Source organism: Dermacentor silvarum, chromosome 2 (assembly GCF_013339745.2).
Source record: "Dermacentor silvarum isolate Dsil-2018 chromosome 2, BIME_Dsil_1.4, whole genome shotgun sequence".
Taxonomy (NCBI): domain Eukaryota; kingdom Metazoa; phylum Arthropoda; class Arachnida; order Ixodida; family Ixodidae; genus Dermacentor; species Dermacentor silvarum.
Window position 1 is genome coordinate 176486440 of NC_051155.1, and position 26831 is coordinate 176513270.

The 26831-nt window shown below is 47.2% G+C and overlaps 1 protein-coding gene across 2 annotated transcripts in view; it reads right to left on the reverse strand.

The window, feature by feature from the left end:
- Nucleotides 1-15118: 15118 nt before the first annotated feature.
- The window catches only part of LOC119442192 (calcitonin gene-related peptide type 1 receptor-like), a 55359-nt gene continuing 43646 nt past the window's right edge, over nt 15119-26831 (reverse strand). The window contains exons 12-14 of one of the 2 annotated variants that reach the window (XR_007465674.1): nt 20268-20309; nt 18399-18618; nt 15119-16744 (exon numbers count right to left, since the gene is read on the reverse strand). Coding sequence is in view for 1 of the 2 variants with exons in the window: in XM_049661952.1 (XP_049517909.1) it covers nt 16409-16744; nt 20268-20309 (378 nt within the window). In the remaining variant the exon portion in view is untranslated. The remainder of the gene's footprint in view (nt 16745-18398; nt 18619-20267; nt 20310-26831) is intronic. The other variant, XM_049661952.1, reaches the window with a different exon arrangement.

Genomic DNA, 26831 nt, shown 5'->3' on the forward strand with positions numbered 1-26831 from the left:
TAAACGGCTTTCGCTTAGTCTCAGGCCGCTTCGACGACAGAGTATTATGGATAACCTTGAGTAGTTTTCGAGATCGCTTCTCGTTTCGAACGCGTCTAAGCCTAGCGAAAGAAATATCCGATGCCAACGCCATCTATCGGGGAAGTCGGGAGATAGGCATGACGACAGCATGTGGCCTCTGAGATCAGAAGATTTCTGTTGAAGGTTGTTGTAGAGAGCTTGCACTGCTTGTCTGTTTCCTCGCAGATCAGCGGATATGGGATGTACAAATACAACGCGATTCCTGAGAGATCATACTAGGAACTACTCAATCGGTGCAGAGACATGCAGACACGGCAACACCAACGCGATTGCAGACGACGCGAAAAGGCGCGCGCGCGCGCGAAACACCAGCATGCATTGCGACCGGAACTAGTGCCTCCTGATTGGCTGTCGTCCACCGCTGCGCGCTAGACGCTTCCGGCGGCGGCGTTCGCCCGACGAAAATGTTTGGACAGGCAGATCGGCTGCGGACGGCAAATTTCTTGACGCCGGCCGTCGGACGTTCGCCGCCCGACGAAGTTCTTCGCTCGGACGCCGGTTATTCGCTCCATGTATTCCGGCCTTAACGCGCACCGACAGTGAACGCTTCGGTGGTCTCAGTACTACGACGCCTCGATGCCAGCATTCGAAGGGACGCTGGCATCAAGAAGCACTACCAACGCCACCTAGGTGGCGTTCACCGTACTCAGCACAGCGGAGCGTGGCCTCCGCAATTAGCTCTGAAAATGTTTCTGAAGTTGATCGCGGAGGCTGCAATTACGACGCGCTGTACGCGCTGATTTGACTCGGTGACGATTCAGTTACGTGCTTTGTCTTGCGCGTTGTATTAGTGTGTCAGTTACGTGCTTCGTCTTTCGCGTTGTGCTAGCGTGTGCAGCGTAGTGCAGCTTCCATATGCACGACGGTTGCTCATGGTCATCGACGTTGGTAGTCGTGATGGAGGAGACGTGCCACCAGGCGTCGCGTGGGTGCATCAACGCCTAAGGGCGCTTTAGCCACAAAACACCAATAGACATTATATATCAATGTGCAATAAACATTACACTACTTCTGTGAAGACACGTTTCACTTTCGTGTTCTATACCGATTCCTATATAAGAGGGATCAACCACATTTTTTTCTATTCATAGTGTGCATTGTCTCGCAGATTTCCATCGCCTTGTCAACCTTCTTCAGTTCCTGAATAGCCGCTGAAAAATCAGTGAAGATATCTAGTAGCTTGATGGTAGGCAGCTTAGATGTCGCATCTTGCACAGCGTCGTGGATGGCTTGAAGTTACATTACTAGAGCGCTGGCTTCCGTAGATAAATAGCACTGGTGGCCGCTGATCAAAGTATGCGTAGTACTAAGGAATGATGTCCTCCCACAGTCTGGGAGAATAGCAGCATCCGTACAGACTTTGCAGGTGTTAGCGCATGACGTATCGATGATATTGTGGTCGTCGATCAATAATATCTGTTGTATCGCAGCGTCGTAACTTCGTTGGCTTATTAGTTGTGATGCTGGTGAATTCTCAGGGAGGCATTGGATAGGGCTGATTGTCAATCCGAGAGCCGCGTTGAAAATGAGCATGCAACGCAGCGACAGCCGGAACAAGTTGCTTTTTTATTTCGCGTGCTTTTTCACGTTGCAAAATTAGCTCTGCAATGGTGTTAAGCTGGGCATGTTCCTGTAAGGTTGGTATCGGAGTGATGCGTGGTAGTGCTGTGATTGTGCGCATAGCATCGCGATTAATCGTCTCTAACTGTGCCAACTGTGCCAAAGTGAGCCGTTGAAATTGTGCCTGATATAAAATTCGTGGCTGCAAGACTGCGCGTACCAGCCGTCGAGCTACGTCAGTACGAGCTCCCGCTGCTTTTGCTGCAATGCGACGAATAAGGTGAAGTGTTTTTGTCCAAGTCTGTCGGATTTTACGGAGCCAGTGTGCACCACTGCCGGACTGGTGAATATCGAGACCTAGTATGCGGACCTCAGAAGCCTCAGGGATTGTCTACGCGCCGAGTTTAAATGTAAAGGGGTGCTGCGTGATTCTTGTGCTTCCTTTCTTGTTAACGCATTTGGTGGCGCAGCTAAACGTCGCCTCCCCTCCCTCCCTCGCGTCCCCCCATGGCCTTTCGCGCGACGGAAAAAGTCGCGTTTGCTCTCTATATATATGGTGATTGTAAAGGAGGAACGAGACGCTTAATTCTGCAGCCCTTCAGGGAGCACGGCGCAGAACGCGCGTTTGCTCTCCGACGTGCGTTCGCTCCCCGTGAAAGCGCACGTCCCTCGCGCCCTTTCACTCGCACATACAGCGTCCGGAGCGCGGCGACTATTTCATCGCCGTTGACGTCATACGGAACCTCACGGCGACGGCGACGCCGACGGCAGAAATCTGCTTCGGAGTGTCCATATAATTGCTGTCGCAATAATAAAGCCATGAGCACCTCCCGACTATCTTGTGCGCTCGGTATACTGAAGTTACCACTTCCCCTGCTGCTCCTCTGTACCCTTTCTCAAAATATGCTCACGCCACCGCATGAGGCACCCTCGTCCGTGCTGGAGTTACATCTGCAGGGTGCCTATCGGGCGGGTACCGTGCAACAATCCCGTCATCAAAAAAGAGCGGGAGTGATGATTCCCCATTATCCACAGAGGCAGGCAAGTGATCCTCCTAATTCTGCCGATTACCAGGCAAATTTCTTGCTGACCGGCGCTGACCTGCGAGCTTTGCTAGAATTGCGGTGGGCAATTGCACACCAGCCCACATACGCATGCACCAAAGTACACGTGACACCACAAGAGAGGCAGAAACCAAATGAAAAAGAGGGGGATCCATTCGATTGCTTGCTATCATAATCGAGTTGTCGAAGTGGTACTTCTAGAGCTAATCAGTACTTGCGCCGGTTCGGTAAGTGCCGGCGGTGAAGCCAGAGCCTGTCTTCTTTTTTTTCTGTGGCCTTTCCTCGAGCTTTGTGGCTATGGTGGGGCACGAACTTGTGTTCAGAAGGTGCATGAGCCCGACAAAGCGATAGGCAAATTAGGCTAATCGATACCCACAAATTAGCTTACCGAATGCTGTTCTTAAATATCATCCATATACCACAAAATGAATGGTCCTGACAAGAGGTATTAAGCCATTCCATGAGTGAACACGAGATACGAGAGGAGCAAATGAATAGCCATCTATCTTCGCAAAGGTAGCACGCACAGCGATCCACAATAGAAGAGGTTATTGAGAAAGGATAACACTGCTCCTGCTTAATATAAGAACACGTGAGCGGTGTGTTTTTGGTTCTTTTCTTTGTGTACATAATGTAGGCGCTCCCCTTGTGCACATGATCATATAACAGCTTAAGCCGCCGAGCAACAGGAACAAATGTAGGCCAGATGGCGACAGTATGGGCAATTGTGGAGTGGAACCTACATTGACCCAAAATTCTGTGCTTGTTTGCAGCTAGCTCAACTTTCAATTCTTATGAGAGTAATGTAGAAATGATTGGTACTCAGACCAACGCGATGGACGACTTAAGTCAGAAGCCTGGCTGTTTTTGTACTTGCGAGCTGCGAAAAGTGCGATACGCGAGTAGCGCGAGTAGCGTTCGACAGCTTTGGTCGTCCGCTGTCTTCCCATCCTAAATAAAATTTTGCGGGTAATGTTGCGAGAATCTACCGTATTCTCTGTGTCACTATATGAAGCCTACGTGAGCCGTGTTCATGAGGACAAAATTGTTTCGATCGGTGCAGGCGATCCGCTATGACTGACTCATTTGTCCCTTGGAAATCATTTATCGCTGAGCGAGTCATGTTTATGTGGGAGACAAGGGGCCCATATAAACAAAATCTCGTTACTCAGCGAAAGACTGTACCAACAGTAGAGGTCGTGTCCAGTTGCGCTCGGGGCTATGACGGATACATTAGGCGTATCCTAGCTTTCGCGATTATTATCGTGTATTTTTTCCGCCATGAACTCTACGTCTAAACTTATCACTGGAAAGCATGAAAATGTATACAAAGTCCCTCTTGACATTTTTGTATTGGTGCAGCTGTACATAAAAGCCTACATTGACGATTTCAGAATGCAGAAGCATTCTTTTCCTATATAACATCATATTCGCATGAGAGGATAGGCACAAATATAACTGCGAATTACGGATTATTACGAAAGATAGTATGCGTATACACGTATATTCATTTAGAATTAAGTACTGAGAACAAACTTTTGGAGCATTCGATTTTATCATCAGCATAGTAATGGGGACCGTAATGTTTGTGCGAGAAGTATGCCATCCCGTAATAACCTTGCAGTGTAGCTATATGAATGCATTTTTCATATCTTTCATGTCGCCTACTCATGCAGTTCTAAAGAGTGCCTAGTAGAAGCACAAGCTGTATTAGGCACGACTTGTCCTTCCGCAGGTAAGGTGACGCTATAATCACATAATCTGCGCACTAGCCTGATACTGTCACAGAAAATTATCAGTTAGGTTAAACTAGGTCGTTAGCAGTTTGTCGATGTGTGCCATGGGGAAGCCAAAAAAAAAAAAACACCGCATATCCACGAAGTGAATGATGATGAGTGGGCGAAGCACCGGGGGATCATTCGGGCAAAACGCCGGAAGCGTTCTCCGGAAGCCGGAGCTTGGCGTACATATATATATATATAGGAAAATCAGAAGCACAACTTCGCGGTTATCTTAGGTTTATTATTTACCCAACAGTTTCGGTCGGTGGACCGACCTTTTTCAAGCAGATATCTTCCTAAATACGCTTGGCCCATTGAAAAATGCAGTTACTACTATATATATATATATATATATATATATATATATATATATATATACTGTACATGTGTACAGTATATAGAACGCTTATATAGCCCTTGTGCAGTGCAGCGCCGGCCCATAGCGGTCTCCATGCAAACCTGAGAGCTACGGACAACGGACAAGGCTCGGCCCTACGGAACTTCGCCCCTATAAAAAATATGAAGCGAGAGGTCAGTTTGTGTTTACGTTTTCTTGGGACGCAAAGGTTAGCGGCAAAACCAATTGTTCTCTTCGATCCATCAAACAATTACTGTTAAGCAATCGAGACAGCCCAAGGTAAAATACTTCCTTATCAATGACGACTAGCACACCACAACCGACCATTGCAGGTCATGCCTGTATTGTTATATTGTAGGGCTGGCGCACCTACGTCGCACGAGAGCGGCAGAATTGGATATCTTTACTTGCCAGAACCAACGTTTCTGCAACCGGCGCAGGTTCCAGTATGTTCAAGCGGACTGCCATCCATCAAGAACCAACGTGATGCACCGACCAGTGTGCCCTAGCGCTGCTGCAGTGAAGCGAGCGTGCCTTGCAATTTGATCCAGCGTGCTTCCAACAAATATGGCGCCGTACTGGTGGTACACTGGTTGCTCCCTGCAAGCGCAATTGTTACCAGTGCAATTCAGTGTAAAAAAAAATTGCCCCCACCTCCCCGAAGGGAATCGTGAGCATATGCGAATGCATTTCTTGCGCCGAGAGTACACGGCGTAGAAATTTCAATGGCGTAAATTAATGACGAGACGAGGATTTGTACCGTAATCATTTATTATTGCGATAGCAATTATATGGACACTCAAAAGCAGATTTCTGCCGTCGGCGTCGCCGTTGCCGTCGGCGTCGCCGTTGCCGTCGCCGTCGCCGTGAGGTTCCGTATGACGTCAATGGAGATGAAAGCGTCGCCGCGCGCCGAACGCTGTATGTGCGAGTGAAAGGGCGCGAGGGGCGCGCGCTTTCACGGGGAGTGAACGCACGGCGGAGAACAAACGCGCGTTCTGCGCCGTGCTCCCTTAAGGGCTGCAGAATTAAGAGTTTCTTTCCTTCTTTGCAATCACCATATATGTAGAGCAAACGCGCCTTCTTCCGACGCGCGAGAGGCCGTGGGGGAGGGGGAGGGAAGGGAGGCGACGTTTAATTGCGGCACCAAGTGCCTGTTTATATAAGATGCTCCGCCAACAGTCACCAACGCCGCACGCATTTTGAGCGAACGCGGGCAAAACGCCGACGGCGTCGACAGCAGTTCTGCGTGTTGCCGGTGCTGCTGCATGTCCAAGTTTATACAGCTGATAAAGCTAATATCATTACTCTGTATAGCTCTCTACAAATTGACTATCGCAATTGATGCTTCGCCTTTTAGGTGAAACTGCGACAACTTTTTTACACATTCATCAGCACCTGTTGACGTTTCTCCGCCGCGTCTCGAACACGAACTTCAGCGTTCTCGGCTCGCCGTTGACGTCTCACAGCGGCGTATCGAGCACACATTTCCGGATCTTCGGATCGGCGTTGGCGTTTCGTAGCGGCTTCCCGAGCACGGAGTTCGGCATCGGCAGCTCGCTTCGCTCGCTTGCGTTCGGCATCACGCGCTCTTCGCTTCGCAGCCTTGTCTTCCGCTTCTGCTCCTCCGGTTGATGATGACGTTGAAGCTACTGCAGTGACGTCACCTCCAGCGAGAGGTGTAATGCTCGGGTTGGATTGTATTACACTTCTTGCTAGGGGTACCGTTGCCGTCAGACATTCGCCTTCACCGACTTCTGCCATCGCCTTGAGAGGCGCCCAGTCAGCGAACGGTCGAGAGTGAGGCGCGCGCTTCACTCCATTTATATATACGTGCGAGCGAGCGAACGGGAGAGTGGGCCACAGGGAGGAGAGAGAGCGAACGGCGAGAGAAGAAGCGGCGAAGCACTGCACCTACCCTCTCCTACACTCTCTCCACACACGCAGGAGCTCCGCCGAGTTCCCTAGGGTGCCTCGATGCCAGCGCCGCCGTTCAGGGTGGTGCCATCCTTTGACCGCACCCGCGCCGCCGCTTTCTCGCTGCGACGCCATCTTGAATCACAGTGAGCGGTTGCGAGTGCTTGGTGCCGGTGCTTAGTTCGAGACACAGTGCGCGCGGATGCTTCGCTGACGCTTCTACTTGCTGGACAGTGTTCAGCCGCATGAATGACAAGCTTGTCAAGTGCATCGAGTCGACATGACGGGCTGTTGTCGTTGTTTACGCTTCCCCCGGGACCCAGAGTGAAGGAAGAGACGGGAAGCCCAAGTAAAGCGGTATCACTGGAAGGCAACGGATAGCTCCTACATTTGCGAGGTAAGTGTCAAGAAAGTTTAGACTATCGAATCGTGTTTTTCATTTAAATAAGAAAGTATTCTCTGATCCTCGCTCACGTACCTGCGTTCGCTCACGAACTAAGCACTGCACTGATGCAGAGTAGCCTATGGTTTGCGAGCGCGCGTCGCATAGGCTTTTGCCGTTTTGATCGGCGCAGTCTATGCGAGTAGTACCCTTATTTCAAGAACTGACGAAAATGATTCGCCGCGAAATAGCCTTACATTAGCTACAAATAGTCATGTAAACCACCTATTTTACTTTTTCACGGGAAGCACACATCGTGTGTCTCTTTCCTTTTTTTTTCCCCTCAGTTTCTTTTTTCGCTACTCGTTATTTGGGACTAAAGAACGCAGTGCTTCTTCTGGGGAGAGCGGTTGTTGTGTACGTGGCAAGCGAAGCATTGTGATTTTCTCTATTCTCAGCAGATATCTTGCGGATCTCAGGTTGTTACGTTATATAGCTGATTTTTTAGACGAATATATTTGTAGCGTGGTGCTCGTAAGCCGATGGTCATTCTTGCTCATTCCCGATCGTAGTGGGTACTGTGACGGTCTTTAAATGCCTGTGCACGGTATGCCCAGGTGTAGTAGAGTTAAGGGGCATCATGGGACCAAAATGTTTCGGCGCTTTCTGGCATGGTGTCTGTTGTAGCCTGTGCATTTCTTCGAAACGTGTGAAGCGAGGTAATACAGCATTACTTCTGCGAAAATTTATTTTTAAGCACTGTAATGGGTTCTCTAGCTGTATTTACAAGGCAACTTTTCATATCAATAATCACTTTTGTTGTTTTACTTGTACTTAGAAACACTTTGAAGAGGACCAGTACGAGGGAAATCGACAGGATGGGCAGGATGGTCTGTTAAAGTCAACAGCCTTACATCATCATGGACTATGTTTTCGAAGTGAAAAACATTGCTAATCTGTATTGGACTGTCTTAGTTTCATTTACGGTTTTTGTACGCGATATGTATGCAGTGTTGTTTATTTTTTCAATGTAGTTAACAGTGTTCTAATAGTTATTTATAAAATGTTCTGTACTCGCCATCGATGTGTTTGGCTGATGCGACGTATTCGATTGGAGCTGATGTATTCTGGCTGGATATCTTGGTTAATATTACCCGCGGTTGAATTTTCTTGTTTGCATTCTTGTTTTCGATTTATATTGTGTGTAATAAGGTTGATGTACTCACTTGAACCCCCCCCCCCCCATGTAATGAATAAATTAAAAAAAAACTCTCACTATCCCGAATTGTGCGTCGAGCCTACCTTGCGATTTTTTTTTATCTCGTCTTTCAACATAACCTTCAGGCTCCACACAGTACATATAATTTTTCATGTAGATGTTTGATTGTACTAGACATTATAAGTAAATGTATTTTGTGCATCGTTTGGTTTCTTGTGTGTACTACGCAAGATTGACACAGACAAGTTACGTTACATGTTTCTCTACAGCACTAACTAAACCTTATTTTCACATCGCAGTTATTTCTACACAAGCTTAATCCTGTCAGCACACAGTTTTGTGGGCAAAAAAAAAGCAAAAGTGCGCGTAGATATCGTCAAATAATTGCAACGAACGCGAAGAGCACGCGCAACGCAAGAGAAACTAACCGCCGTGTGCGAGTGGCTGGCTACGGTAAAGGAGGCGTGATGTGTAAACCAAAATACAACAGCGAAAAAGAAAAACTTCCACACACAGGGGGTCGCAAACCTAGCATCGAAGCGCAAAAAAAAAATAGTGCGTATTTCAAACATACACACGGCATGTTAAATGTAAATTGAATTAGGCAACTTGGGGCATGTTCCCGGTGCCATACATTTACGTCTTGGACCTTCGACGAGTTAACGGCTATTGGTTATAAAGATGTGCAGATGCGATACCGATAAAAAAATCCTCATCAAGACAAAGCACTTGGAAGTGCGCCGCGAGAAACACTATTTATGAACGCAAGCGTAGCTGAGTCTCAGCTCGTGTGACTCAATATGGCGGCGCAAGCGGGCTTGTCTCCACCCTGGACGGCGGCGCTGGGCATCGAGGCACCCTAGAGTTCCCGCGATGCGAGCGCCCTCACGCGCCAGAGCGCGCTCCTCCTCTCCACTTACTCTCCGCTACTCCACCCGCATCACCTGCTCCGGTTGCTAGGGGCGAGGATAAGCGCGCGCGCCCGCAGCTGTTGCTATGGGAGAGGGAGTGAGAGCGGAGAGATAACACCTGCCGGCGCGTGGACACCGACAGACGTTTTGGCGCTGAGCCGTGCTCCCTCAAGGGCTGCAGAAGATAGCGCCAACCTTTCCCTTTCCCTCAAGAACCACTTATCATCATCTGACATGCCCCGACTAAGAAATGCATTCGCATTTAAAAAGTATAGTGCTTTAACGCTGGGAGGCACTGGAAGCCGCTAGTTTCCACAATAGAGATATGTTTTATTTTTTGTACAACGTATGGGCTCCGCTGCCGCTGAGGTGTTAAGCGTAGAAAGTGAGCGTTTACTATATTTGCTATTTCCGAAACCCGGCTCCCACAAAGAGTATCGCTGTTTCTGCGGAGGCTGTGAAACAAAGTAAACCACATATAGTCTAATAGGGCAGTGCAACCAATATGTGATACAACCAAAGGCGTCAATCATAAATATATCCAGGTCTCCGTTGGACGTCCAGGGAGACCTCGCTCATGTCTACGACGATGTAAGACATAATAATCTTAGTAGTGATAAGTGCTTGCGTAAAGCTGCAAAGCGGGCATGAGAATTGCTGTAAGAAATGCCGCGAAATAATTTCTGTTAGTTGAATTACTTTAAGTCGCGCTGAATATAGGTACCAAAAAATTTGTCGCAGTTTCACCCGAAAGGCAAAGCACCAATTGTGATAGAAAATTAGTAGAGAGCTATATGGAGTAAGGATAGTAGTTTTATCAGCTATATAAACTTGGACATGCAGCAGCACCAGCAACGCGCAGAACTGTTGTCGACGCCGCCGGCGTTTTGCCCGCGTTCGCAGCGAACGCGCGCGGCGTTTTTATATATATACGTATTTGGTGCCGCAGCTAAACGTCGCCTCCCCTCCCTCCCTCCCGTCCCCCCCCCCCCCCAGCCTTTCGCGCGACGGAAAAAGTCGCGTTTGCTCTGTATATATGGAAAGGACGAATGAGACGCTTAATTCTCCAACCCTTCAGGGAGCACGGCGCAGAACGCGCGTTTGCTCTTCGACGTGCGTTCACTCCATGTGAAAGCGCGCGTCCCTCGCGCCCTTTCACTCGCACATACCGCGTCCGGAGCGCGGAGATGATTTCATCACCGTTGACGTCATACGGAACCTGACGGCGACGGCGACGGCAGAAATCTACTTTGGAGTGTCCATATATTGCTATCGCAATAAAAGTGCTTCGTACTCCGCATAGCCTGAGTGTTTCTACTATGGTCCATGGCCCGGAATTGAATCGCCGAGGTTATACTCAGTCGCAGAATACCATAGCCATTTAGTCACAGTGGGTTACCGTCAGCTTTTCTCGACTGCATCTGACACATTGCTTTTCAGGCACCGAGAAATGTTCCTATGTTTAACTGTTAAGCCGCACAGGAAGTCATTTACGAACATGTATTCGTAGGACGTGTATAATGGCATCAACTGCGATGCTTCGTCTCTATTGTTCCAAACTATATAGGCTTATGGAATAACAAAACGGTGACAAGTGTAGTTAATCCTTGAAACTTAATATGCAAATACACCGACTTTATGAATGCGTGAATTTGCATTCGGCGATGTGGCACGCAGCTGAGATAGCTACTGAAATTGGAAGAGTTAGATGTCGAATCACAGTTGTGGGGTCTCACACATGCTCTTGGGACAAAGGAACGACAACACAGTAGAGAAAACAATCAAAACGGCATTTATTCCACCTTTCATACACTAATGCACACTAGCCGAATTACAACCAATAGAACATTCACACCGGCGCGCGACAAATCAAGGAAGTCCGACTCACCGCGACGCGAATATGTTCGCTCCATGCTGTGACACCATCGCCTATTCGTTCACGTGTACGCTCACGTGAACGGTAGCGCGTTCGAACGATCCGTGTTCCTCCATACCGGTGCCCCGCTCCGAGCCACGCGAGACGTCTCGCGAAGCGTGGATCGGCGCACGCGCGGGACGTCCGCGTCGCTCACCGATCCCATCCCAAAAGAGCGAGCGCCTTCGACCTTTTTCTCCCAAGTCGCCCCGCCGTTCGGTGGCGTTAGCATCGCGACACTCGCGCCATCTCTCGCAACTCACCGCAACGACTACGACTGCCTCCGGCGCCCAGCCACGCGGTGAAGCCGGACCACAGGAGACGCGTGAGAGTCGCGCATCCCCACATCCCCCCAACCTTAAATCACCACACATACTCCGGCGAAACATGTCACAAGGTCTATCAACGCGCGCGTCGTGAACAAAAGTTAGTACATGCGACAGTGGCGCCGCCGAGGAAATGTCCACACGTTATCCACAACATGCGAGCTGACATTGTCTCTGGGGTTAACCGCTGGCGTCCGTTGGTCCCAGCACCAGCTCTGCAGATTCGATGGCATGACTCCAGCACAGGCCTCCGGAAACGGCGACGCAGAAGTCGGCACGAGCAAGCGTCGCTCGCGCCGACGCGCCCTGCCGCCGAGAGCCGCTGTAGCCGTTGGTGACTGCCGGCTCTTTTCCAAGCCACCGAGGGTAGCGAGCCGGACACAGGCGGCCGCCGAAATCGCTGCGCCGAACTGGCCACAGGCATCTGCATCGCCTGGGGTAGCTCGATTGTAGTCCGGGGCAGCAGCGCTGACGATGTGCAGGTGACAGCAAACCAGGGGTGACTCCGCTCACGCTGCGTACACTCAACGCACTCGACAAACACTAAAGTAGTGCAAGGGAGAGGAATTCGGCATACGCATCGCCCACGTGGTACGATGTTCAATTCGGCTAGCAGAATTTTGGGCGGCATTTCAGATGCTAAGTTCACGTGAACAAAGCTTGCTTTCTTGAGTCGAACGAGTAATTTCAATTCGTGCGAGGCGAACTAATGAGGGAAGCAATGTGCGACACCTCAACACCATGGTCCACCAGGTTGTGTCCCTCCACGTGCGATAGGCGGCTTCGTAAAGCCTTAGGCCTAATGCGTCGCTACCCTGACAACAACCGGCATCCAAAAAAAAAAACATCACCCAAAACGGGCACAACTGGCAGCCGCGAGGAGACGTTAGCTCTGTGAGGTGGTCCTACGCCGCTCGGTGCACACAGCATCCGAGTTGACGGCGCCCACCGTCCCAGACGGTGTCGGAGCGCCCGGTGCCAGGCCGCAATACCAGTCAGCCCGTAGCGGCACCCGTGGCCCGCGGCCACCCGGCTCCCTGAGCCGCGACTTCCGAAGTCAAAGAGATAGAAGAAGCTATTTACATAAGAAATTCGGACCACCCACGAGGCTTCCGTACTCACTCGCTTCAGGCTTGCCAATGCTCCGCGGGCGCTAGGCCTCGCTCTCCCAGGATGCAGACCACGTGGCTCTCGTACCGACGACTATACTTCAACAAAACACTCGCGAAAAGGCTTAGTATGTTGAAAAGTTCAAACACGCTACAGCAACCGTCGCCTCGCTCAAGAAAGCACGCCGCCGACACTAGCGATGAAAATCCACGCTAGGACTACGCTTCGGTTGAAAGAAAGGCGGTCTCGAACCGAGCAAAACTGTTAAAATTATCGTCCGATGCCCCAAGAGGTCCACGTTGGGCAGCCAGATGTGGCGTCTCACACATGCTCTTGGGACAAAGGAACGACAACACAGTAGAGCAAACAATCAAAAGGGCATTTATTGCACCTTTCATACACTAATGCACACTAGCCGAATTACAACCAATAGAACATTCACACCGGCGCGCGACAAATCAAGGAAGTCCGACTCACCGCGACGCGAATATGTTCGCTCCATGCTGTGACACCATCGCCTATTCGTTCACGTGTACGGTCACGCGAACGGTAGCGCGTTCGAACGATCCGTGTTCCTCCATACCGGTGCCCCGCTCCGAGCCACGCGAGACGTCTCGCGAAGCGTGGATCGGCGCACGCGCGGGACGTCCGCGTCGCTCACCGATCCCAACCCAGAGAGCGAGCGCCTTCGACCTTTTTCTCCCAAGTCGCCCCGCCGTTCGGTGGCGTTAGCATCGCGACACTCGCGCCATCTTTCGCAACGCGCCGAAACCACTACGACCGCCTCCGACGCCCAGCCCCGCGATGAAGCCGGACCACAGGAGACGCGTGAGAGTCGCGCATCCGCACACAGTAGACGAAGTTTAACGCCGGTCCACCACGCTCGCTGTCTGGCTGTTACGCTGTGCTGCTGTGTATGTTACACTTCTCCTTTCCTTTTACGCCAAGGATGTCCGCTTTATATGCAGTGAATAGGGCTAGCAAGCAATAAATAGCGTAAAGGAATGCCGGAACAAAACAACACAAGCCTTGCATTGTCAAACAACTTTGCCAAGAAAATGTGCGCTGTAAAATGTGCGCTATAAAATGTAGGCTTGCATAACACGTGGGATGTTGATTTTTATCGATATCGTAGAAATTTTACCGGCAATCGGGTAAAATAAATTGTTCAAAAATTCAGATACCAAGGGCTAAGCTATTGTGACAAAGGTATTTTGGGTTTGACTACTTGGATAGTTGAGCAGCAAAATTTCAAATTTTATTGCAGATTGCCGAGCATTATAACAAGAACTATAAATAACAGTGGCCTTTAGGAGGCCCAAAGGATTTATTCCTGGATTCATTTTTAGTTTTATTTTGCGCCTACCTTTTTTTTCAGCTACCCATCTTCATTTCAACAGCTTTAGGAGAGCTTCCTAACCATTCGCACCGAAATGCGGCCAACTCCGTATCCTACAGGGCACACCCTCCTCACTCAATCAGTCGTGCATTTCTGCGCAGTGTGTACCCCATAATCGTGCATTTGTGGCACATTGCGCAGAAAGCTGGATGAATTGAATATCATATGTGTTACGAAGAACAAATGGGCCCGACAACAACTTTTGTGACACCACCGTATGTCTTTCCGACCTGCGGCACGTTCCTTCACACCAGTTTCGCGTTTAATGTTTTGTAACAAACCACGTCATTTTCATTCTTAAATACTTGCCATCCGTCGGGCCGAGTGGTCCATCCCTGCGATAGCGGTGGATAGGTGGTGTCCGAGCCAAAGATGTGGAGCAAGAAGAATGGTAAATGAGATGAATTGTTACATAATACGCCTACGGGACGGAGCTTTATCTATTGGTTGACCACTCATTTTTTTACTGAAACATGTGCTTGCTTTGCGATCGCCCGTTCTGGCTTACCGAACACACGCTTTATGTGGCTACTGGATACTTTCCTATTAAAATAAAGAGGAACGCGTATACATATTGCGCCCAGGCTCTTGGCTAACGCAAGCTAGGACACCCTACCATAGCAATATATGTGGCTACAGGCTTCCAAGAATATACTCGCATGAAGAACATTGACAAAGTGCGTATCTGTAAATGAATGATGTGACAACCAAACATATTTGCGAGATAATCCTTCTTGGACAGCAAGGGGTGCGTTGTCACTTTTCCATACCGTCACCCTACTTTCCCTGTACGATACAGTAAGGCAGAGGGCTCTTTTTGGTGAATAGTCTAATTTTGCAGAAGAGGCTAAACCAAGCGAGAGTAATATCAATTTGCGACGGACCCAAATGTATCCATGAGTTGCATTTTTCTCCATTGAGTAGCATGGAGATGTGGAATTCTTCGGTTTTTATTCCGTGCTTCTTTCTATTCGATCGCAAAGTCATTGCGACTTAACATTCAGGTCAAACGCTGCACGGAACCACGAAACCTATGCGTATAGACATGGAGTAAAATCATTTTATGCAAAACTTCGTACGACTTGCAAGCACTTATAGGCCGTTTTGTTTCATGAGAAGAATGCGCTGAAGCACACACAAGACGTCGGCTTGCACGTTCAGCTATCGAGCTTTGACCTACATGCTTCTTTCAGGTGGGCTATAACAGTATGCCTGGTCTCAAGGGACTTCAGTAAATGCTCATTTTGGCAAACCACGAATACCTATATGACGCTTTCGAAATGTTATTATTTAGAAACGTTTCGAGCGAATAGAGCCTACATCGAAGCCTCTGCTCACGGCCTCGTGACGTGTTGGTATATGGACCACACTCCAGAGGCAGCTGTGTGCTGCAAATATTCCCCGCCATTGTAATTAACTATTGTTCCGATGCCCCAGTATAGACGGGAGATTAGCCCTTCATCATCTTATTAACGGCAGTTAAGACTTACACCAAAATCCTTAAGGTAATCAAACTAGCCTAAAACGTGTAAGCATAATTATTTTTAGGTGCCTCTCGGCAATTCGATATTTGTGTCCGTTTTAGCATGCTGACTTCTAATACTTCCCAAGCATTCCCTGCCTTACAGACAAGGTTTGAGCTGTTGAGAGTGCTCAAGTGTTGTTGCAATAAACACGCATGATAATTATTCCAAAATAAATTAACTGCATCGCAGAACTGTTACAACAAATTTACCGCTTATTACGGCCTGATGACGTTGATATGACAGAAGTAGACGGAACAGGTGCCTCAGTCTTTATAGTTTACGTATTCTTTGCCAAGATAGACTGTCTTGAAGAAATGGAGAGCTTCTATGTAAAATTGGTTATTGCAGGGCGAAAGAATCAATACATGCTGGGTTCAATTCTACTTTTTAAGTAAAGTGCTGGCCGACTGTTCTCACGAAAGATATGCTTCCAAGATGATCACAAATGATCAATTGCTGCTTTGTTGTACACCAGCGAAGTAATGTTATGGTGTTTTGCCACACAGGTCATAACTATATTATGCATAGTGCTGTTTATTCAGTAGACCATTCACGAGCTACGCTGAAAAGGAAACACCAAATCAGGCGGGCGCACAGTGTGAGACGTCAGTGCAGTGACGTCACAAAACGTTTAGTGTATACATTTGCACGTGTCTGCATAAAGAAAGAAAAAAAGTCACTTGGGGTGTCGACGCAATGTCCTGAGGTCTAGTTTATGAAACGCACATGTCTATTTCATAGCTGCCACTCAATCCAAGGGAAGGATTCATGCGTAAGGTGCTGCACGTGACGAGAATAGTTCTTGGTAAATGGAGCGCACCAAAGTTGGTTTTGCACATGTGAACCGATGCCGGTGAAGTCACATCAGTTCAGACAGAGGTTTGGTTTGTATTACGACATTCTCGGTAACACTGACTGGTGAATGCAGGGGAAGTGGGCTGGCAACGATGATCATTGCTGCTACTCGCAGGTACCTGAGTGTTCGTTTCCAGATCTTGTCTTCAACGATGCTGCCACCGTTCAGAACGCGCGCGTACTTCGTGAAGAAGACGTTGTTTGGACTGATTGACTCGCGAATCGGCGAGACGTGTGTAGACACGGACAAGTCGGTTATAGCAAGGCTCCGGCCCGTTGGATTACAGAATCCCCGTCGCAGTCGATAGCGGCCGTGCGAACGACGTAAATGGCACAGCACCTGCAAATATGGAAGAAAAAAGGACGGAACGTTGCAGGGCAGAGATGGCTTGCAGGAATCTAAGTTATAAACCCAACGTCACTTATTCGAGCGACATTGCCAAGCAACTTTATTGGTCTAAAAAAACTGGAAATAAATTATAAAATTACATTTAAAGGGACACTAAAGAGGAAAATAACTTTACCTGTAAGAGTAAATTACCCCTCTACAATGCCAAAACGCCACTCTTCTCGGCTACAGACGCATGGTAAACCAGAACAGGTGCAAGACGGAAAGGCGAGCGGTGACATCGCTTTGAAATTAGTTTTATCATTTAATAATGAACCTGTTATCGCAAAATTAATTCCATCAGTCTAGACAAATTTAGCGCTTCTCTTTAGTGTGCCCGTAAGTACTTCTGTACTGTTCGCGTAAAATTGATTTCAAGTAAATAGAAATGGAGCCAGATTAGGACATCACACCAGAAGCATATGCAACAGCCAGAATAGATGCGCATGAAGCTTGCTTTCTTATTTATCCTCGAGTACAAACTTAATGCAACTCAAATTGCTAGAAAATGTACAGGCATTGATTATAAGCCACCATGATATATTAGTTAAGGAATACGGAGAACGTGTTAGGTGGTTTACTAGCTGCGCAACTGCAGAAAATGATTTTTACCATAGCCAAGGAGAGCGACAGTGCTTATGGACGCATTTACCACACTGGCGGCTCTGCAAGCATAAGCTAGCATCAATGACCACGGAAACTCAAAGCGCCAGTTATACGGTAAACTCAACGCTCTAGTTGCAAGGCCCATGCGTGAATGCAGCATGCATTAACGAAGATGCACCAGCATCGCTGGTGCTCTAGTTAGTGAAAGTATCTTGTCGTTGTATATCGAATGTGCGAAGAAACTATCGGATTACGCGCTCGAATATTTTCTCATTCGTTAACTATTCTTCCAGATTTTTTCTGATTTCATAGCCTTTAAGCAGTCCGAACCAGGCTCGCATTGTGAGAAGGTAACTGAGTGACGGGTGTTTTTGTGTGTCCGTTTAGCCTCTTTAGTATCATAAAGAAAGCTTGTATAATTCATTTTCGCTTAATTCATTGAAAGATTGTGCTGCAGAAAACAGTGATCTACACACTTGCAATTCCTCCGATGCTCGACTAGTTACGAGTAGCTACCCATGCAATGGATGGTCTAAATTGATCCAGATCAGTCCCCAGCAGGTTATCTCCCATAGTGATGTCATTTGTTTGGGACAATAATAATCAGTCATGAGATCTTCTTATTTCCCAGCATTCCCTGGGGGCACCCATTATTTTCAAGCATTTGGAAATCGCCTATAGATGTAGGTGCACGTTAAAGGTCCTCAGGTGGTCAAAATTGACCCGGCGTTTGCCATTACGACGTGTCTATATAACTATAAGCTGGTTTTGGCACGTAAAACCCTAGAATTTAATGTTTAACTTAAAATAAACGCCTTCGATGATTTGTTAGTGGCACAAGTGCTGCCACACCTGCTCCTCATTAAAGGACATACTAGTTTACACGGTGGGCATAAGAATGGAGTAGATTCGAACACACAGAAATTGTATTCTAATGACCCAGCAGCGCAGTTGTACAACGGTCAGTTGGACAAAGATGAGGCGAAGGCACGACACTCACGGGGCGGTGCAGGCCGATAGGGGCTCTGGCCGAATACACTTAGCCGATGTGACAGAGCCGGCACCCGGCGGGCGACGGGACGGAGTGTGAGCATTGGGCGCTCCTCGCGTCGTCAGCATGCTAGGACCTGGGTTCGCGTTGAGCGCCTCCTGTCGCATGCCCTGGCCAGCGACGACTCCAGCTTCACGAGTTCTATGGAGCGCGTGATTTGGCCCTGAACCTGTTTAGGGCACGAAAACGCATCAACAGGTTGTACTGCACATGTGAAATGGACGTCAGAAATGGCGCTGCTCGTATTTGGCTTTTGTTGTTTATAACTTGCTTCCTTTCGCTGAGCATCAGATTACGCACCACAATTTGTTGATCAGGTGAAACATTGGATCTGAGCTCGATGTAGCATCAATGAAAGGGCTTAATTACCTGCAGATCGTGGCCGCGTTGTTCAGTACTTCGCATCCGAGTCGGGATACTACTATATTTTTTCTTCCTTTTTTTGTGTCTCATTTACCTCAAGGTCGTTTATTCGTTGTATGGCTTTGCAACAACATAATTCTCTTTGCGTCTCTCGCGCCCTGTGTTTCACTCTTTCTTACAGGTTCTTGCACGCTGTCACAATAAAATACATCTGCTCACTGATGTAAGTTATTTTAAATATAAAATACTCCACCGAGATTTCAGTTCATCTCACAAAGATGATGCTCGTAGGAAACAGATGCAGTATGCAATGAACACCTTGTGTCGAAGTACACAGCCTTTCTAATGTGGTTTTTCACCAAGCTACATGCTTCACACTCCATTTAAAGTCCCATAAGAGAGTCGTATCTTCTTATGGCCATGGATGTAGTTTTAATATAGCTACGCTATGATTTGCTCTCTCAATGTTTCAGACTGAAAACTTAATTTGAAGATTGATGATTACAATAGTCTGTATGCTGACGTTTCATGCGCTCACTACTAAGTATACGCTCACATTACTTGTACTGTCGCTTTCCTTTCTTTGAAATGTTCTAGTAATCGCTGCAAGAACTTTTTGATGAGTTTTGATGAATATGAGTAGGTATCGCTAACCCCTGCCATATATCATCAAGCCGAGGAGGAGGAGCAACAGGAGGTAAAGAAGGAAGGAAAGATGGCAAGGTCAGCCAGACGCACGTGTGGTTTGCTACCCTACACGGTGAAAGGGTTTGAGAAATGAAAAGAAAGGAGAGGGAGTGAAGACATTACTTTCAGTGTAATCAGGTGCGGTTGTCTATCACTTCAGGCCTACAGTCAGTCCCTGAGGCCAGACTATCATCAAGCCGAGGTTTTTTAACCCAATAGTACTCTAGGGGCCACTAGTCACCTGCTTGCACTTTTAAATGTGCCGTGTGAATTCGCCTCCGTAAAACTGGCAAATTCATGCCCATGCCCCAAAATATGCATGAACCGGACGCATATTAGCTGTTGTGATTTGAACAAAAAGCTGGAAAAAAGTAAATGAACTCAACAGAGCTAAAACCGAGGGAAGCGAGGTGTGAAACATAAAAAGCACAAGGAAAGCATACCTACTTCTTATTCATACTTGTACAACGTTTCTGTCATATTTGATACATATGCTTAGAACGAAATCTTTGTTTGTAATGCGTAATTCTAAAGGTTCAACTTCATTTTATTTTTGTTTTATTTAATTTCCGTTTATCTGTATTCTAATATAATCTATTCTAATGTATTATAATCTCATCAACTTAATTTTAAAGAATACTATATGGGTAGTTTGAATGCGTTTTGGCTGATTGAACTTGCTCAACATGATGCCGATTGGGCGCAGAAATGTCAACGATACGAAGAACAAAAGTAGTAATCAATCAGAATCAAAGAGGCCTTGCTTACCTCTCCGTTGAAGTAGCAGAATATGACAGCTACAAAGAATCCCTGCACAAAAAAGAAAATAATTACATTCGAAAACAATAATAGTGGACGTAAAATGGCCCCACATGCGCAGAAATTCAACCATGTCATTGCGTCTGCAAGGTATCGGTGGGATCCTCAAACATTGCAAAAAGTTTACTGTGCATATTACTGAGCTTTTTAACAGTGCTACATGATTCTTGTAAAGGCGAAAGCCTTTTCGAAGGAAAGAGCAGGCTTCGTCATCGGGGACGGACAAGCCTTGATACCAAGAGACAATGCCTGCTCCTTCCTTAGAAAAGGCTTTCGCCTTTACATTTGGTGCCGAAACCCGGGACGTTCCTTGAGAATCTCAATGGCATCGGCGTAACTGTTCTCGGTGGTAAGGATCCCTGCGATAGCCTTGGCTGCCGGGCCGTCCAGAAGAGAGCGGAGATACTGGAACATTCACGATGTCCCTGAGACGGGAGTTCTCATGCACGTTGTTGCGGAACACGTCCCAAAACAACTGCCACTTCATCGTTGATCCATCGAATCTCAGGAGGTCCAATTTGGGCAGTCTTGGTCCAAGTGCGGCAGGGGCACTCACTTGGGGACCGTTCTCGCCAGAAGGCAGCGCGCTGGTAGGTTGTATGGGCGGCGGCTGTACACGAACACCTGTACCGGTGGTCGGAGGATTAGACAGCTCCAAAATATGGTGTCGCAGCAGTCCCAGGGCGCCAGTGGCCTGGTCTTCATATTCCAGTACCGAATCGTAGTCGGCTGCGACCTCATCGTCAGACATCTCGGCATGAAGCTCATCGTTGATCTTCGTGAGCTCATTCGTGCTCTTTTCGAGACGCTGAAGGATAGTCCGGAGCGTTGCCAGGTTGAACTCGTTGGTTTCAATGAGGTCACTAATCTCTTACACAAGTCGCGTCTGCTGAGCTCTTCGAGCTGCACGCATCTTCTTCAAGCGCTCCATGGCCCATCCAAGTCGAAGTCCTGCTCCCGGGTGCTTAGTTCATTGAAAGAACCTCAATTTTATTTTGGAGATATGAGGACCTCTTGTACACGACTCTTGTGCTTATCATGAAATTATTTTAGTAATCTAAAACCATTTATTCTCTCGTGAAACCGAATAAAGCACAATAAATAATAGAGGCACAAAATCAATTACAAATCGAATATTTCGGCACTCTTCAAACGACAAGTTCTTCAATATGGTTTGATTACGCTGCTTGTCGGTAAGAAAGTTGCATACAAATAAAAATAATAATAAATGCGAATAACTGTGACAGTTGTTTAGGTAAGCAGAAAGAAGTTCTTCATCTGAATTTTTGCAGGAGGACGTGTCACCGCGAATGGGTTCTAAACAAAGAGAACCTTTGAGTTCACTACCGAGCCGTTGTGGATAAAAGCTACTTCTTCATCCCAAACGCTAGATATTAATAATTTATTTCTCATCTGGTAAAAACTTGCGCTTGTTGCTGATATCTAATTGTGCTCCCGACATCAAATTTCACGACGGTGCCAAGTACGCAAGTCACCTATTTATCTATAACGAGCTATATGTATACATTACGAACGAAACAATCGATGGGTGCCCGCCCCACACACGAACAACATTGTAGAGCTACCTTTGGTTGCGGCTTGTTTGTGAACCCTTGCGAAAAACGGCCATGTGAGATTCAGTTCCAGCATTTGTTTCATCCTCTCAGCGAAGTAATGTGTTGCATTCGGTTCCTTTACACGTTTGAACTAAAGTAGGAGTTTACTCTACAGATCCGGACGGTTGGCGAAAAGTATTATTCGTATAGTGCTGGATCAGCACTTCGCTATTTGAACAGGAATCATCAGACATTCAGTAAAAATTACTGTTCATATATTGCCACGCGAATATGGGTTAACCATGAAAGGGGAACAAAATGAAATCTGTTTCAGAGCACCACCAAAAAAAATCACTCAATCAGATTGCTAAATGCTTCTTGAAGAACTCTAATTTCGTTGATTTCACGCTCATATGAAGTTTATTAGAAGAGCAAATGTCGATTAAAGTTTTATTTTTATTTTTGCGCCTGAAACCCCAGGCTCGATACGTCAATGTGACGTCACGAATTGCAATGTATTTGTTTCGCGTTTAAGCTGTTGCGACTGAATAAATGTTCTTGTAACATCCAAAGTTCAGTCATTGGTTTTTTTAAGAATGCAGTGCCTTTGATTTTTACCGATAAAAATTGAACTAGGCCCGAGCAGACGGCGTCAAAATCTGACATCACGGCGGGCTTCAGCTTCGGAAGGCCTCGCCTCGGGATCGTCGGCTCTTCGCTGACGGCGAGCCACGGCTAGGGAAGCCCTCATGCTAGAATCGACACATCGACGACGAGCTCTTTCTCGAGCGAGTTCATGCCGGCGTTCATCAAGCGCAGCTTGCTCCTTTGCAGAGCGCACCTCGCGTGGCCTTTCCATCTGATCGCCGAAACTTATCTGAGGCGAGGGGAGGCCGTAGGAGCGCGCGCCAACGCGCTTTCCTTCCATGTCTCTAGCGCCTCGCGACACACGCAATGATCCTGATTGGTCGCGCGGGTGTCACGTGATCACGCATGTAGCATATCCAATGCAGATGTTTTCGTGATTTCTTTCTTTTTTCCTCTATTTCTTTCTGCCTTCCTTTTCTTCCTTTCTTTCTTTCTTGTCCCCAGTATGTGCCATTGAGCTTGAACCCTTTCTGCACAATCGCCAGGATTGGCCCACTTCACCACCACCGCCGACACTTGTGAGATGGCTAGTGGGCTCACAACAACAAAGATGGCGGGCCAGGACAGAGCTCGTCCTCTTTCTAGTCTGCTATACTGCAACTTCCTCTCCGTCCGTAGTATAGGTACCTCGTAACGTTAACCTGTGACGGTAAAAGTACTTACTCGGTGCAGTCGAAAAAATGACGGCACGGAAATAGTTCACGGGATACTGGGTGAATCAGTGTCCGGGACATGATAGGGTTTCAGGCGGACGACGTGCAGATGTCGGTGTGAGGCTGAGTCGACGGGGACGAAGACACTGGAGTGATTTCGTATGTTACGTCGGTCAGTTGGCGGCACATAAGATATGGGCTGGTGTATACGGGAACAGCAGCTTTTCAGAATGCCCGATATGGCATGCTGTGGACCAGAGGAAGACAAGGGACCCAGGGGCAAAGTGCGTAGTCCTGTGATGGCTATTGTAACGACATGGCTGGTGGATCTGCGACTCGTAAAATCGAGCGCGGGAAGCCACGTGCATGGTCGGCACGTGCAATAGCCTCTCGAGCATACTGGGTAGGGGGGCAGGCAGAATAAGGCACCAACGTGTCCATGGGCAACGTAGGATTTCGGCAGAATGAGAGAAAGAAAGACGAATAACCAGTGGCCTCATGTCTCGACGTGTTATACGCTAATATCACAAAAGGCAATGTAGTGTCCTAATCCTGGCGGTTTGCGGACAACACATACATTGCCAGCATGCCAGTAATCCTTCAGTTCAGTCACTCCGTCAGGCAATTCGTCTGTGGTTTGTACGTCGTGGTCAGTTTGTGTTGCGTTGAACAAGACCGCAGAACGTCGAACATCACCTTCGAAAGAAATTGTCTCCCCAGTCGGTTAGGAGTTGCCGAGGTGCCCCGTTCTGGAGGATGACCTTATGGAATAAGAAGTCAGCAACGTTGGTGGCGCAACTATGGGGAAGCGCATGGGTGATCCCAAGCTACGTCACTGGTTTACGATCACCCGTGCATTTGCGATCACCTCTTTGTATAAAACAGACGTTGTGGGAGGTATTTTATTGGGGACTAGTTGGTTAGAACCGTGAATTGCTGGGCTAGTTGGTTTCATGTTTTACATCGAAAAAAAAAAAAACAGTGACAACAAAGACGCAGGACCACAAGGAGGCGCACATACAGTCGCCGGTTGGTTAATACGAAATAACTTAGGTAAATTGGATTTATTGGCGCTAAAGCGGCTACGGCAATGCTGCGCCATACACAGGATGATAAAATTTTCTTCGTAAATGCAGCATGCACTGTAGTAATTAAAGCTTACTTAAAAACTGTTTCGTCCAAGAAACTTACCACGTCAGTGAGATATACCAGTGCATCATCTCCTAACAGCACCATTGAGTGAAGTGGAGTGTGTGACTTATACAATACTCGAAATACGAAATAAGTAACACACTGCGCAGTATACATGAAGAAGGGCAGGATGTCCTATCTCTTTTGCCGTCCTTCTTCATATACATCGCACAGTACGCTACTTGTCGAGCTTGTGAGCACCAAGGAGTTCAAGTGAAATGACGTGCCCCTATGTTTGATATGAAAGTACAAAGGAATGTAAGGCCCGATTGAGTAGAGTCAATGACTATGGGACGTCATTTTGTATTTCACACATGTCAACCAGTTTAAGCTTTTTTCTGAAGGAATAAACTGAAATTGAAAAGATACATATTTGCGGGCCGTACACACTTTGTCATTATCATTCACATTGGCTGCGCAAAACAGTCACTCGCAGAGAGGTAAAAATTATGCAGAAACTCCCTGGAGCTGTCTAAGTATGCCTAAGCATTGTGCCACTTGCTCATCTCCACGAAGCGCGGTGTCAATATCAATATTATCAAACTAGATTTTACCAGCTAATGCCTTATCACCCCTCACCAGCCGTTATCAGCCTTATCGGACACGATCCAAACCTTAGCGATTTTTATCAAACCTTATCGGTTGTTACCAACCTTATCAGACTCGATCCGATCCTTATGAACTGTTATCGGTCGTTATCAACTGTATATCAATCGAGCCAATCTTTTGCAACCCTTATCGGACATGGTCCGAGCCTTACCAACTCTTATCGGTCCTTATCAACACTTATCGGTCCTTGTAAATCTTATCAAAATTGTTCCGACCATTATAAGACCTGATCGCTCTTTAGCAACTACGACTATATGCATCCGCGTCGAACCATTATCAACCGTGATGAGGCCCATATAACCCCTCATCATTCCTTATCATCCTCAACAACGCATTGACTGCTTATCTGTCTGTGTTGCGCTATGCGAGCACGTGAGCCCTCAGAGATCGGTGGTATTTCGGTCGGTGAAGGAATGCCCCAACGGAAGGCCCATTCCGCGTCCAAAGAAACACAGCGTAGATGTGGCATGTTTGGCATGAAATTTTGGCAAAACCGTAATTTTCCCGTCGTCTACAAGGCTCTAAGACAGCTCTATACATTGTGGCCCTAGAGATGGCGTTTACTCCACCAACACTAAATCTTTCAAAAAAGGAAACATAGTAACTGTTCTCCTTTGACATTTGTGTTGTACCACTGCAGTACAACACATTCATATGGCCTAGATATACAGGGTGTTTCATTTTAGCTGCACCAAATTTTTAAAAATTGCCTGTGGCAGATAGCACAATTATAATCCTTGATCTAAACTACTCGATGAGGCGGCCATTACTTCCACGAGAAATCAAAACGCCTAATTGAGTAATTAGCATAATTACGCTATTTAACTTTTTAATTATTGATTTTACGGCACATCTTTCAATCTACGAATTATTGCCGCTGAATTCGCAAGGCGTATCCACTTGGAATGAATTCTCAGGACTGAACCAGTTTCGAGATATTAATTTTTAACGTGTCTGACGAAATGTATGGGCGTTCCAGTTAACTTTTTGAGGAAAACGCTGTTTTATGCATTGAAGCACAAAGTTAACTGGAACGCCCATGCATTTCGTCGGACACTTTGAAAATTATTATATCGAAACTGGTTCAGTCCTGAGAATTCGTTCCAAGTGGATACGCCTTGCGAACTCAGCGGCTATAATTCGTAAATTGAAAGATGTGCCATAAAATTATTAATTAAAAGTTAATTAGCGTAATTATGCTAATTAATCAATTAGGCGTTTTGATTTCTCGTGGACGTAATGGCCGCCTCATCGCGTAGTTTAGATCAAGGATTATAATTCTGCTATCTGCCACCAGGCTATTTTTAAAGATTTGGTGCAGCTAAAATGAAACACCCTGTATATTCACCGCCTGCAATTCTGGGTTTTTAGCCCAGTGGGTGAGACAGTTGGCATCTGAGCGATGGGTCGTAAGTTGGAAACTCACCAGCGTTTTTCCATTTTTATTCATTCTGTTTTCCTTATGGAGCGCATCGTGTTACGCGTTGGGGACCGACAGACCGACCGACATATTTTTTGGGTGAGTTTCCTAAAAATGTGGCCGAAGCTTGAGCTTCGCTTTTGATAGTGGAACGCGATAGCTTACAAAGATCCCTGACGGATTCTCACGCTTCCCGGCAACTGCAGCTTACGTAACCGTAACGTTTACCGGGAAACGCTGGCGGCGAACGCTATGCATGAAGGCGAGCTTTCTGGAAAAAACACGGCTTCTTGCGTTGGCCAATCCCAAATATTGTGCACAGCCGCGCCAAAAAAATTACATCATTTTCAGGTTTCTACTATTGCTTCGCACTTTCAATATTTCAGTCTGAGAAGATTTAAGATTAAAGGCATGCGCTGCGGGTGCTGTGGGTGTT